The 14,238-nt window shown below is 41.8% G+C and overlaps 1 protein-coding gene across 4 annotated transcripts in view; it reads right to left on the bottom strand.

Annotated features, from left to right (window-relative positions):
• Positions 1-9,098: 9,098 nt before the first annotated feature.
• JAKMIP2 (janus kinase and microtubule interacting protein 2) overlaps positions 9,099-14,238 on the bottom strand; it is a 38,982-nt gene continuing 33,842 nt past the window's right edge. For 3 of the 4 annotated variants that reach the window (XM_044454363.1, XM_044454365.1, XM_044454364.1), the window contains 2 exons: positions 13,696-13,761; positions 12,106-12,156 (listed from right to left, as the gene is read on the bottom strand). In XM_044454363.1, coding sequence (XP_044310298.1) covers positions 12,106-12,156; positions 13,696-13,761 — 117 coding nt within the window. Of the gene's footprint in view, positions 9,173-12,105; positions 12,157-13,691; positions 13,762-14,238 lie in introns of those variants that run through there. The other variant, XM_044454362.1, reaches the window with a different exon arrangement.

Below are 14,238 nucleotides of genomic sequence, written 5' to 3'. Positions count from 1 at the left end.
ATTGGGCCTATTTTTAATAGTAACTCTCAAGCAACCAGAAACTACATTTATCTGGCATCTTCGGACCCCCTCTACTGTACTACCATTTATACAATCATGCATGTGACTTTCATGACTTTTATGGGGAAACCAAAAGTGATTCTGTGTCAATTTGTTATGTGTGTTACAGAAATTGTCAGTTTCAACCAAAGGTGCTACATTCCAGCTGAACTGAAGCGCTTGTAAATCCCATTGCTCTTCGTATAGAATGGTTAAGCACATGCGTACACAGTTGAAATCAGTGGGTCTTGGAAGCACTTTTGTTGAATCATGCTTCTAAAGTTTTAAAGAAGGAGTTCCTGGCTGCGTCCCCCTCTCTTTGAACCAGAACTCCAGCAAGCGGCCTTTGCATGGTCATAGTTCGTAGAGGAATCCAGAGACTCCAGAGCAACTCCAGGATGGCTGGAGTGATGCGGATTGTGTTATGAATGTGGGAGCAGGCCCCCGGACACAGCCCTCTTCTCCTCTTCCTCCACAGGATCACAGCTTCATAAAGAACAATGAAAAAGAACCTTTGCCTTTATTTTATTGGTTTTCTGGTCCTTCACATGAATTGATCGAGTTAGACTGCCCGGGCTAATGAATGCATAGAAATAATGCTTTATTTCAAACAGCTTTGCTATACTGAATTCCACCACTGATTTCTGTCGCTCAGCAAGGCCTACTCCTAACTTAGTGGCAGGTCCGCAAACAGCTTTTTCAATCCTTCAGCTGCTTGTGATCTTTTAAACTAGAATTACCACAGATTGCATCTATCTTATTGCTACATGCATTCTTCTGTCTCCTATAATGTGTTGTAATGCATTGACTTGCTTTATCTATAATTAAAGTATCCCATAACTTTTGAAATAATTTGGTTCTTATGGGTGACTTCAGAGTTTTCCCACCTTTCTGCTATTGCGAGAAGATGCCACTGCTTAATTTCTAAAAAAGAATGGTCAGTGGAGTAAAGTGATGCATGAAAAACATGATGCTAAAACTTAAGGATAGGAACTGATCAGAGAAGAAAATTCACTCTGCACATGTTCAGAGGCACATGTCTTTATTATTACTTCATATAGTCCAGGATTTAACCCTGGTTTTGAAAACAAATTCAGGTTCTGAACCTTGATCATACTTAACACAAATTAAGCCCCCAGCGTGAAATTTATTTATTTTTGCACTCTGCACACTTTCTTGTGATAATTCAGCATATGGCAGGAAGCAGGGATTTTTATTGCTCTCTTGCCCTCTGTGTATTGTTTTAAAATAGATTTCAGACAGGCTGTGGATAATGCATCCATTAATGTGAAGTTTTAAAAAATGCTGCTGTTTTATTTATTTTTTATACAAACTAAAACACCAGAGGTCATTGAATCCTATATTAAATACATAAATTAAAAAATAACCATTCATAAAACTTTACATACAATAAGGATTCTCATCTACACGTTAATACATACAGTACATATACATGGCCGCGTGTTTATCAAAGGGTCATTCTGCCAAATATTTTACAATCCTCTTTTGGAATTATAGACACAAAAATGGGAGCAGGTTATATACAGGAAGATGCAGTGGAGAGAAAGTGGAACACTTGCCAAACCTATGAGCCATTTGCTGAATCTAAACTCAGAGGAATTAGACTGAGTTTAGAAATTAGTCCAAGTGGGATAGAGCAAAGAGAAACACTTTGGTGGTTCACTGCCTTCATGCGGAGACATTGGAAAGTTTACCTTACTTACCAGTAATCTATGTTGTGTGCCCTTTTGATATGTTAAAAGAGAAAGTCTGTACTCATGACTCAGGTGGAAATAATCCTGCATGTCAGACTGTCTTTTGCATGTTGTTTGCCAGTCAAAGCATTTCCCCTTCCCCCGTGCTGCAAAAGTCCAATAGGAGGAATATTTTTCAATACCTCTGTGTCTATGAGAGCCACGGGGCTCCGAACTAGGGAGAGAACACTTTGGAGTTGTCAGTGAAATGCCAGACTGAAACACAAGGAGTGCTTCAGGATGGGTAGAACCATCAGACTCCATTTTCAGAAATGGCTTGACAGACCCAGATTTTAAACCAGAATCTGTGTTGAAATCTGAAGCCCTGATTTAATTGTTTAGTGTACCAGATCCCAGGGAGTTCTTGCGAGCTCTGTAGGGTTTGGTGATGGATTGGGCCTAGCTGTGCCTGCACAGAGACCTCCAGTCCTGCCTGGTGCAATGGCGGCCATTCTGCCAGGGTGGGATGGGCACATTTGCCACCCAGTCCTCCAGGAGCTCTTAATGTCACCTCTGAACCACTCTTTGCCCCACATTCTCATCCTTCAAATTGGAAGTATACTTTTATAAGACCAAACACCTTCCTACTATATACATTGGAGATAGATATCTGTACAGTAACAGATGCATGTATTTACACATACATGCAAATCTTTCACAATGAACTCATTTTGATCTGCAGAGCGGTTTGCAGAGTCGGTCTCTGGAAGTGGATACTAGGCACAGGTTGTGTTGCACTGAGAAGAGGAAAAAAAGGCCCTCCACAGACTAGAACATATCTGACAAACTGCTCTGCCCTGTGAGTGCTAGAAATCTTACCAATTTTCTGTCCTGTTCTGAAGCTTTAATCAAAAGTTTGGCTGTCTGTTTTAGATAAAGTGGGATGAACATGCATACACAAAGAACAGATTGCAATACCCAAGACATGTAAGTTTCTTCAGTATGCTAAGGAACATCACCTGGAAGCAGTCCCGTCTTCCCATGCCATTAAAAATGGAAACACATTTTAGCCATTAATTTCAGTGGGAATAGAAGTGAGTCTTGTGACAAGAAAAGTGTGACAAAAGACAGCAGGCCATACAATGCGAAAGCAACCTTCTTGGGCAAAGTATAACACCTGTCCTTAGGGGCTGTTAAGGAAAATAAATCCAAGTGACTCAATACTGAGGGTTTCAAATGGTAAAAATAGATGAAGCTGAAGGATATATTGCATACCATATGGTGGCATGTACAATAAACTGAAACAGAGCATTTGCAATGGTTGCCGTGTACATAATAAACATAATAATACTAGATATTCATCATTACTTAACAAACATACAAGTTGCTTATATTTGAACTGGTCTTTGATTTGATGCAGAGCTCATAGGAATAATAGGCACTACCTTGAAAACTGGTATGTGGCCTCACAATGGAGTTTCATCTTAAATAGTCCCTTTAAAACACTTTAAAGTGCAGTACTAGGTACTAAGGAATCAGTCTAGTAATAATTTGAACTTTAAAAAAGTATAACTGATCTTTACTCTTCACTGTGAGTGCTCAGTCTCCAGTACCAGACTTTGAAAAACACAAAAACAAAATCATTACTATGTTTGAGAAATGTGTGTCAGGTCTGGCCAATTCGTGGTCCTCTAGATGTTTTAGCTTACAACTCCCATCATCCTTTGCCAGCATAGCCAATGGTTGAGGTTTCATGGGAATTGTAGGAAAAAGTGTGCCCTGCAACAAATTGCTCACCCCTGTGTTATATGTAGGGTGGCATTCCATCAGTGTTATTTGACCATACATATGGCTTCCATAATCATTTGCCCATTGTAGATTCTGGAGATGTAACACTACTGTGCAATGCATTCACAAGAGTTACTTCTATTTTACACTGCAAATACTGCACCAGCACTGTATAGAGGATATACAGGATGGCCACAGGGACCCTGTGTGTGTTTTTGGCCATAGAGATCTGGACTGATGGATGAGCAACGCTCTCTTCCTTAAGGAATAAGCAATATTTTGTAGACTGAAGGTTGCTTTCAAAATAATGACAAGGCTACAACTTGTACATATGCAGTAAGAACAATTACCATAAAATAATATGTCAGGGACTGTAATTCATCCCTTCGCCAGTGACAGTGGTTACTTCCACAGGGGGAACAAAGAAGAGATGATGGTGGTGGTGGTGATGATGAGGATGATGGTGGCGGCGGCGGCTTCAGTTTGCCAGCACCGCCCCCTTCCATCCCATTCCCAATTCCTGCAGGACAATTAGCCAGCCATGCACTGGTAATATGCCATTACCACTTGTGCCATAATTGCCCAAATACCAGAGAACTCTCCCAATTTTCCTGCATCTCATTTTGGACAGTGCTCTTATTCCAGGTAAGAGTTTTGATGCAGAGATATGCTTCTCAAGGACACTGCCACCCACTCCAGTGCTACCATGGCAGACCAGACCAGACCAGACCAGACCAGACCAAGGCGTTGTGCTACTTAAGGTAGAGCTGCAATAGGCACCTCATGCCCAAGTCAAGATGCACAATATTCCAGGCTGTTCTAAGTGTTTCAGTAGGCACAATACTGGAAATCCTACAAGTGCTTCTCTTGGCAGGAAAAATAAACCATCTGGCACTTACACTGTCATTTTTTGGAGCCAGGTAAAGCTTCCTTCTGATCCCAGACATTTGATGGCATATGGTGGGGGTTTTAACAGGAGTTTTTTTTTAATTGAGTCCTGGCATCTTATCGATAGTTGTTTTTAGTGGCATTTCTTAATTTTTTATATGTCAACAGTTTTTAATGTTTTCATTATGCTGCACTTTGGGTTTTAAATTTTCTGACCCAACAAGAGAGCTTTGGATATTGGACAGTATAAAAATAAAATAAACAAAATAATGAAATAATAAATTAAATAACACTTTGTTTGCGCTAAATTGCTTAAAGTGGTCACCTCATACTACCTCATGGTACTGCTGGCCCTAACTGGCAGATGTAACCACACTTATATAGAGTTTGTCTCTTCCCCACCACAGTTAGACCTAGGGACCTTGGCCAGAAGGGGATCTCAAAATTCTCTGGCACAGATACTGACTGAGTTTCCCTGACTGCTGGGAAAAAGAAACGACTGCAGCTTCTTTTCCTTGTCCATCTGAATGCCAGGTATGCACCATGTGGTTTGCCTAGTTACCCTCATGGCATATGTGTTGCTGTGCCCTCCAAACCCAGCCAGGGGGCTGGGGTGGATGGCTTTCCAACCCCCGCCCCCCCGCCCCCGCAAAACCCTACAACAAGCCCTGGGTTGTGGGATGCTCAGGAAGCCAGCCCCGCTGAGCCCCTTGCTGAGTGTGGACACGGTGATCTACATATTGCAAAGGTAATTAAGTAAATGGTGCAGCATGCGGTTGGATTGCATGGCGGGGGCCACTATGAAGTCTTTTCATTGGTAATTGTGCAAACCTGACCATTCTGAAATATCAAGCAAAAGGACTGGGCTACTAATAAGAATACAGTATATTAAGGTTGCATTGGATTTAACTTTGTGAAAATAAAAAATGACAATTGAGCATTGTATTCAATCCATAGGCTACAGCCTTTCCTAACCCGGTGCCATTCATGCTGACTGGGAATGATGGGTATTGTGGTCCAACATCTCTGGAGGTCCCAGGTTGGGGAAGCCTGCAGAAATTGCACACAGGCAACAGTTTAATAAGTGATAACAGACTGCTGTGCAGGTAACCATTTTGTATGTGTGAAATCCTGTCAGATTGTAAGAATGACACTTCATACCCCATTACAATATAGGGAAGCGGGGAGTGGTAACAATTCTGCTTAATACTTAGCAGTACTTTATCAAATGATTACATGCACACTGTGGTAAATTATCACTTCAGTAAACAGATGGGTGCCTTCATCCTATACTAAATTTATTGGTAAAGTCTGACATTTCTTTCCCCTAAGGCTTGGGAAATCATTGATAAAGAGGAAAGAAAAGTGGACAGGACACTATTAATGTCTCCAATAGCACAAAAGGATTGAGAGAGACTAGAGATAAAAGCTGCAAATTACAGGATTTCTTCCCTCCCACTCCCAAGCAAAGGAAGTAGGAAAATCACAGTACTGTTCTATAAATAGGTGGGGTTAATATGCATGTTTGTGTCCTTGTTCTGACTTGATAGAAGCCACGTACGGTGTGGTGAGGCAAACACAATTCTGTTTCAGTATCCAGGGCAGGCATGGTTAATGAGGTAATGGAATGCTTCAAAAGGCAAAGCTGCTGGTGCTTGAACACCTCATGTGGCTGATAAAAGCTCCTTCTGGGACACAGACTTTTGGGACTGAGTTTAAATTTGACACTGAATGGTATGCAAACACTATTTGGCTTTTTAGAGGATGCCATGAAAAAATAAAGGATGAAGTAGAGAAAAGAATGATAGCAAGCAGACAGAAATGCGCAGGGCTTTGTTTTCAACAGAGATGAAAGAAAAGCCATGAGAACTGGCCCACCCTGATCCATGCTGTGGAATCTGAATCATATTCCAAAGGGGTTCAAACAAACACAGAAATGGGACAGAGCTTCTGTCCCTTGCAAGAGAACGATTTTCAAATTGTGCTTTTCAGCGATGAGTAATGGCCAACAAGCTTCTCCAAATGGCAACTTTCTCACCACCTCTAATGGTGCTGGGTGTGCTCCAGGATATGCAAGTTCATTTCACATGGCCAATGTCTTGCAAGAACACTCTTCAGCAACATTTCGGAGTTTTCTGGCAGACTTGCAGAAGTTCCCCTGGGGACATGTTGGTGCAGCAAGACTTCCCTGAAGCTAGAAAGTTCGAAAGCCAATTGTACTTTAAGTAATTCAAAATCTGCCAACTTGCACTGCCAACTTCTTTTGTTACAGCACTGTGATGGAGAAAAGTGATAGCTGTGGGAATTTTGCCTTATTTAGAGCTGTGCAGTTGCAGAATTGCTGATAATTAGCCATAGGTTTGGAACAAGGCATGCTGGGAGATGTACTTTGTCCAGATGGGATAAGCCCAGAAGGTAGAACACAGCCTGGTCCTAGGTAAGAATTATGTGGCATCTATTATGTAAGTTTTATTTTTCCAGTGAGCACATTAGACGTCAATGCGTCTGTTATCTGACACAACAAGCTGTTCCAAGAAATTAAAGCCTTTATCTCTTTTGGAATATGGGCACACTTTTAGAAAGAAACCTTTGACAATTTTTGGCTGGTAGATCTAAGCTGGTGACACAAGGCCTCTTAACACAGGGCGGTGACTGAGACATAATGTTCTGTTCAACATATCAGCCTATTTCCTGTGCTCAGATAATAGAAAGGTAAATGCAAATTCAACATTTTTTAATACATGTTTTTGAGACCAAGGACCTCAGAAATTGGTGACTGTGTGGCTAAAGCCTGGAGGAGTTGACAATTATGGTCTGCTCATATGGTCTGGATGCACAGCTCTAAGATATGCCTGACCAATGAAATAGCTCCTTAGATCATGGTTAGCCAACCTGCTTCCCTCCAGATGTTTATGTTTCCCATAAACCTCAACCATTGGCCCTGCTGCCTGGAGCTGATGGGAATTGTACTTTACTGCTCTCTTGGACACTAAGGCTTCAAACTGTGCACTTTGCTATGGAAAACTTGGCAAACCCACAACGATGTGAGAGAAAACCGATGTTATGCATCAATTACAGGAGAGAGTATTGTTTGTCCCTTCAGTTGGGTTTTCTCTGTAAGGAACTGATAGGAAAACAGTGGCTTTTCAAACAACCGACATGAGGACAAGTCCAGCTGAGTGTGGGTGTTGGGGAACTCGGCATGATATCACGGCGAGGAGGCAGTGGGTGTAAAAAAAGCAAATTCTATGCTTGCTGTATTTATATTTCTAGATTTATTTAAATTATGCAATGCACAGGTGAGAGAGAAACCCTTGCTGTCTATAAGGGGAGAGTAAGAGGCATAAACCATTCAAATGGGGGAGTGGATCATGGAGAACCTCTGGGAACAGAGCTAATATACCAAACCAGGCTCTACTGTCTTCAGCACAGGGGACAGCCTTTGCCCTCAGTACCAGCAAGAAATGGCCCAAATACAAAACCAACAATTCTAAACAGGAATCCGCACGAACAAGAGCGACTTCCAGAAGGAAACATCGCAAAACAGAGTGAAATGTACTGTAAAGTGGAAGATAAAATGCTGCATTAGGTAGACGGTGGTGATGAATCTCATGTCTACCCTGAACAGCTAGATATGCATCTGCCATGTGCAGGTGAGATAATAAAGGGCATTTCCTAGATTGCCTCATTTTGGTTCATGCAGCCAATGGAGAAAATAACCGCAACAAGGCAAAATAAATGGCTTATACATATTTCACGTGTACATTAACAGGAAAGTGGAGGAGGAAACTCTTCGGAGGTCTGAGGTCTGATTAACAGGTGTTGCTTCCTCTCTCACACCGTTTTCTCTTCGCCAGAAGACTTTTCCACCCCATCCCGGTTCATGAAGATACACTGAATGGTTAGTGAGATGAGTGTTGTGTTCTCATAGAATTCTTCACTCGATGTACCCAACGTGTCTGACATGCTGTCCTTCGTGGAAGGGGCCTGACGAGTAAGGCTGCAGCATTTCCCAGAATCCTCAAGCACCGCCAGCCATCCTCACTAGACGGACCATCCTTGCTACTGCAGGCAGCTGTCAGGTAATGTTCCAACTATGACTATCCTGTTGTCCACCCATTACAAAAGAAAAACAGAATACATTTTTCTTGTGTTCACATTGCAGCTGTCATTGTTCCTGAGTTTAAATCAGAGAGAGAAAGAGTCCCTGTATAAGAAAGCCAGACTTTCCAAATTGACCATTGTATTGTTCTTGTCCTCTTAGAGTCCTGAATACATTTCTTCTGCTCTGTCCCCTTTATTATTGAAGACTTTCATGGGAAGTTGGTGGTTATGCTTAAAATGATCCCCCTGCACAGCAGGGATAGGTTGTTCATAGTCACTTTGGTTCCTTGCCTGACATACCTTCACTCAGTCTGCTGAATGTGGTTTCTTGCTGATCCTTTACTTTCAAAAGGAAAGGAAAAAAGAATCCTTATGATATACGCTGATGGGATATTATTCTCCCCCTTATAGAATTTCAGTAAGTGCAGCATATATTGTAGCTTTAGACAGGAACTGTCCAGTAACGAATCTTGAATAATGGCTTTCAACTATGTGGTGGGTGTGGTCTCAGCTACAGAGTGTTGCTTTATTTTGAGATGGTTGTAAACAGTGTTCTCTTTTTCAGGGGTCTGGAAGCATCTGCCCTTATGAGGACTTTACTGCGTAGTCAATCACTCTAGAAAACAAGAGGGGAAAAAAATCAAGGTAAAAGGAGACTCCTGTAATCACACTGCACTTACCTATCTACCCTAGACTGCAGGTACTTCAAGAGTCCCATAGAGAGGTTCCCCTTCACTCCAAAACCGTTTCTTACCTACAGCAGTAAGATTTCCCTTGAGATTTTCTGATCTCCGTATAAATAATATGTGAAATGCAATGCAAATCAGCATGAAGAAGAGCTGTGCTAAATCAGACCAAAGGCCTATGTAATCCAGCATTCCGATCCCCTGGTGGCCAGTCAGATGCCTCTCTGGGATGCCCACAAGGAGGACATGACTGCAATTGCGTTCTCCCATCATATTCCCTACCAGTTGGCATTCAGGGATGTGCTGCTCTGATTCTGGAGGTAGCATAGAGCCATCTTGACTAACTGCAACTGATGGTCTGAATTTGTCTTGTCACCTTTGAAAGCCATCTTGTGGTAGGGAATTCACTGTGTGATCTTTGCATCTATGCACTGTGGGAAGCAGCACTTATCTTTTGTGTCTATTCTGAATTTCTCAGCATTCAGCTTCACTGAATGACCCCAGATTCTAAAATAATAAGCAGGTAACATTATTTAATCTGTGGTCCTGAGAAACCACTCAGTGCATGCTCGTATCTAATTAAGGAATTAATGAATACAGACAAACACAAAGCTACCAGTTTCTTAGCATCATATTACAAGCATCAATTGTCTGACTTGATTTGATATATATGAATTTGATCATTTGAATATCTTGGTAAGTAGAGTTGCCTACACAATTGCTCTTATCTTATGAAATTGTCTCTTAAGTTTTTATATATATGTTATCCATTATTTCATCTGTATGCAATTAAGAGTGAGAATATGTGTCATGGTTTCTCCAGGTAGAGGAACATCAGTTCAACCCTTTTCCGCTGGGAACTGGAAGTAACATGCACACAGAGGTACATTTTAAAGCAATTATCTTTATTGGTGCCTCAGTTATGTCACTGCTTGCCCTTTCTTATAAATTCACATCTTCCTGAATGTAAGGACAATGAACCTTCAGGCAGTTGGGTGCTCTTGTTTTCAATTGTTTCTTGTTCATACTTCTCAGTCAGTCCCAGTTTCCATCCCAAGTCACTGTCCTTTTCTAGGGTGCCACTGCTTCCAAGAAGGAAAAACCAGCTGCATGTTTGCATGGACCCTCCAGGTCCCTAGTCAGAAGTTAAGTTATACTTCCAGAAAAATGTTTTCAATAAAGCACTGCTGGCAATTTCTACTGAACCTCCCTTAGTTTGTTCTGCCTCATCTGTCTCTGTATCTCCAGATCTGGCTTCTCTTTTGTCTGGTTTCTTAGGTCTAAGAGACTGGCCTCCTGCCACTCGCAGGGGGGACTTTAGCCTCTGTTCACTTCCCCCTCTTCTTGCCCTTTCTGTGTCTTCAGAATGCCTGTCATTTACCTTCCCCCTGCTTTCTCTTTCTAGTTTTCTCTTCCTTCTCAACTTCCAGTCTTTTCACTTTCTTGCCCCTTTGCTCCTCTTCTTTTATCTTCTCTCCCTGTTCTGAGCATTCTTGGGAGACCAAGATGTCCCTGAGGCAGTTCTAGTCCAAGCTCCCCTACCCTTGGTCGTGTGGAGCTGGCCACAGTCCTCCAGCTCACTGTTGAGCTAAGCGGTGAGCAAATGGCGCGATGCCATCAGCGGCTGACAACAGGAACAGCTGTCCTGCCTCAACTCCCACTGTGGTCGGCATGGTGGGCCCCAGTGACTTGCTGAAGACACACTGAAAGTAAGCAACTTGTCAACTGCTATTCAAAAGAGCTGGCAAGCTTCCAGATCTAAGCAGCTTCCTTGATAATTATTTAGAAAACATCCTTAACATTCATATTTAAGAAATGCATGCCTTTGACTCACTTCCCACCACATAAAGTAGTCTCGGTGTGACTTGCACACACAAATACAGATATCCATAATTAATGCAACAGAAAAAAGCAAAACCAGTATAAATCATAATCAGCATGATGATTCAATAAAATAAACACCACAGAACTCAGGGAACCAAGATTCAGGGTGGATGCCAGGAAGCACTTCCTGGCAGTTAGGACCCCGAGGGTGTGGAATGGGCTTCCATGGGAGATGGTTGAGGCCCCATCGGTGTGGGTGTTCAAGGATAGGCTGGACATGCACTTGGTGGGCATGACATGAGCGGAGCCGGCTGGAGCCGGGGGTCAGACTAGATGGCCCTGGAGGCCCCTTCTGACTCGCTCTGTTTCTATGTTTCTACCTAAAAACAATATAACATGAAAAGCCCTTGTGCTCCGTATACAAATCAAACACCCACCCACCCATCTAGGAGGAACACCACTGAAGGAGCCCACCACAGCTGGGCCACATGCCGGAGCAAATAAGAATGCCGTGTATGTGCCAGGAGAGCATTTCTTGGTGTGGAGCTATCACAGGAAAGGCTTTTCCTGAACTGTCAGCTGGAGCGTCCTCAGAGGAGAATGCAGCAAAGGGCACCTGAAGTGGACCTTAGGGACCTGGTAGGGTTGCATTGGGGAGAAGATCGGGGTCCCAGGCCATGTAGGGTTTTATGGGTTAAAGCCATTATATGCAGAGCAGGGATGCAATTGCACTGGTGTGTCTCCTTCTAGCCACTGAAGCACTACTTTTCTTAGGAGTCTGCTTACAGTGATTTGAATATAAAGCTAAAAATGTATTGTGTAGATACAGTGTAGATATATCAGGGAGCTGAGATTGGCTTCAGCCTCCTCAAAAGTTGGTCTCCTCCTAAAGTTGGAAAAGAAATAGCCTTAGGAAATGACTCAAAAGTTGCTTGATTTATCCTTAGGCTTTCATATCAGACTTTGGTTCAGATACTCACTGAGCTACGCAGCTCTGGAAGTAAACCTAGAAAATGTATGTGTCTAAGCATTTGAAGGAAAAAGAAAGGAATCAGTCTTACCTTTCAAGAGGCACATTGACATCAAGGCCAAAGAATAAAGGCAAGAGAGAAGAACAAGAACAGAAAGAGAAACTGCAGAAGAAAAAAGGTAAACAGTTTTATGAAGTCAGCATCTCTTTTTCTTATTATCAGATATATCTCATTGGCATCTGATTCAGGCTTCAATCCTATAAATATCTACCAGGGTGTAAATCCCATTGAAATCAAGAGGACATATCACTGAATTGACACATATAGGAGTTACACTGTAAAATAATAATTAATCCAGTAAATCTTTTCAGTTAGACATCCTGCAGGAATGGATCTATATCATCTCAACTTACTGGTTAATTTCATTAATATTTATTGACACTAGAAAATTATTAAAGCCCTCATTCTTAGTAGTCTAGTGAATGTCCACAGAAATCAGCATTTTATGCCAACTCTCAGCCATCGGAAATAGGCAGTCAGATGAAGAGCCCGTGTGCACATGTGGGAACTGCTGCAGAGGTGGACGTAAGTGGGAGCTCCCACTCATTTTGATGGAAGAACCCAACCTAAGTACACCAAAAAGGGGCTTCTGCTGAGATTTTTATCTCCTTACTTGACTAGATCGTCTACATCTTTAAATTGTGCACATCAACTGCACTTGCTTAGCTAAGACAGAAAATCTTTTGGGTTGAGTCCTTTCCCTGAAACATTTTTAGTGTGATGCCATGAATGGATTTTGCCAATGCCTTGCTTTGATTTTTACACTGAGATTAAAGGCTAAATGGCTTCTTCAGTTAAAATCCATTTGTTGCTAGGAAGGGCACTATCCACTGTTTCTTTTTTTCTGAGTCATTTCCAGAATAAAAGGAACCTGGGCAGGCGCCTTTACTTTGTAAGTTTTTAAATAGTCTAAACTTTAATAGAGCCTAAAGCTCAGCTGAGTGTTATTAAAAACTACAGTTTGAGCTGGAGAGTGAGAAGTTGTCTAAGACTAACCCTCTACCCCACTTAACTTTCACTGTTAGATTGAGGTTTTTTTTTGCAGGGGGGGATTGCTTTTTGTTTTTGCTTTTTATGCTAAGTAGCAGTGCTTGCAGTTGCTGCTGCATAGTACCATTCTCTTTCAAAGTTATTTCCTATCAGAAAGATGTCAGAGTGAGGTAAGGACACATTTTTCAATCCTGCCCTCACTCTGATGGTGTCATCCTAAAGCCAAGTCAGAATGAGGGTAGAATCAGGAAGCTTTCTACCCTCATTCTGGTGTCTTCTGTCTGGGAATAAACCTTGCGGTGAAATGCCACCCAGCATTAATGGGGAGAGAATCAGCACTGTTTCTGTCAGTGTGGCAAATGCTTTAATTCTGATTGTGATCCCAAATACATCTGTGAAATGCTCCCCAACTCTGCAGCCTGAAAATGAGAGTGTTGAAATGGAGGAAAATGCATTTTGGCTCGGATATAATAGGAACAGCAGAAGTTGACAGAAAAGCTGTGAAAAAGTTTTTAGAATCTGTGGAGTAAAAAATGGAAAATGATGTAACTCACATTTGTTATTGTAATAAAGCTGACCGGAGCTCATGAAAAGTTAGAATAACCAGTCATCAAAAGTGTTAATACATTTTCAATGCATAAGGCAACTAACCTTTTCTTCTAAATCCTTGATCTGTCTCTTCTGGATGTCAGTTTTATCTTCTAAATCTCGGATCCTCTAGAAATGAAACAAGTGCATAAATTAGTCAGGCTTTTCAGACTAAGAACTCATACACATGAAAATTCTTGTGGAATATATGCACTGCTAATTTTGCAGTGTTCACTCAGAACCAAGTCCCACTGGCTTCAATGGTCCTTTCTTCCAGGTCAGTGGAGAAAGGACTGCTGGTTTAAAGGGTTAAGACAAATTTGGGTTTCCTTGAATTCTGCAAGTTAAGCCTAATGCCCACTCAGTAATATCAGTTGGGTTTCAAATTGCCTAAAGCAATGTGCCCTTGAAACAGATATAGTGAATAACAATCCCCGTTCTTGCAAATAATACTAAAGAGTAAGTGCTTTCAGTATCTTGCACTACCAATTGAAGGGCATTGTACACTCTTCTGTCTTTTCCCCATCCACTGATATTTTCTGGTAAGGAAAAGGTCAGACAAACCTGTAGGAGATGAATGGGAGGGTTAGAAATGGAAGACAACAC

The sequence above is a fragment of the Varanus komodoensis genome, unplaced genomic scaffold, assembly GCF_004798865.1.
Source record: "Varanus komodoensis strain SLA01 unplaced genomic scaffold, ASM479886v1 scaffold7_3, whole genome shotgun sequence".
Taxonomy (NCBI): Eukaryota; Metazoa; Chordata; class Lepidosauria; order Squamata; family Varanidae; genus Varanus; species Varanus komodoensis.
Note: the sequence above shows the minus strand (reverse complement) of the source record. Positions and strands in the feature narration are given on the sequence as shown.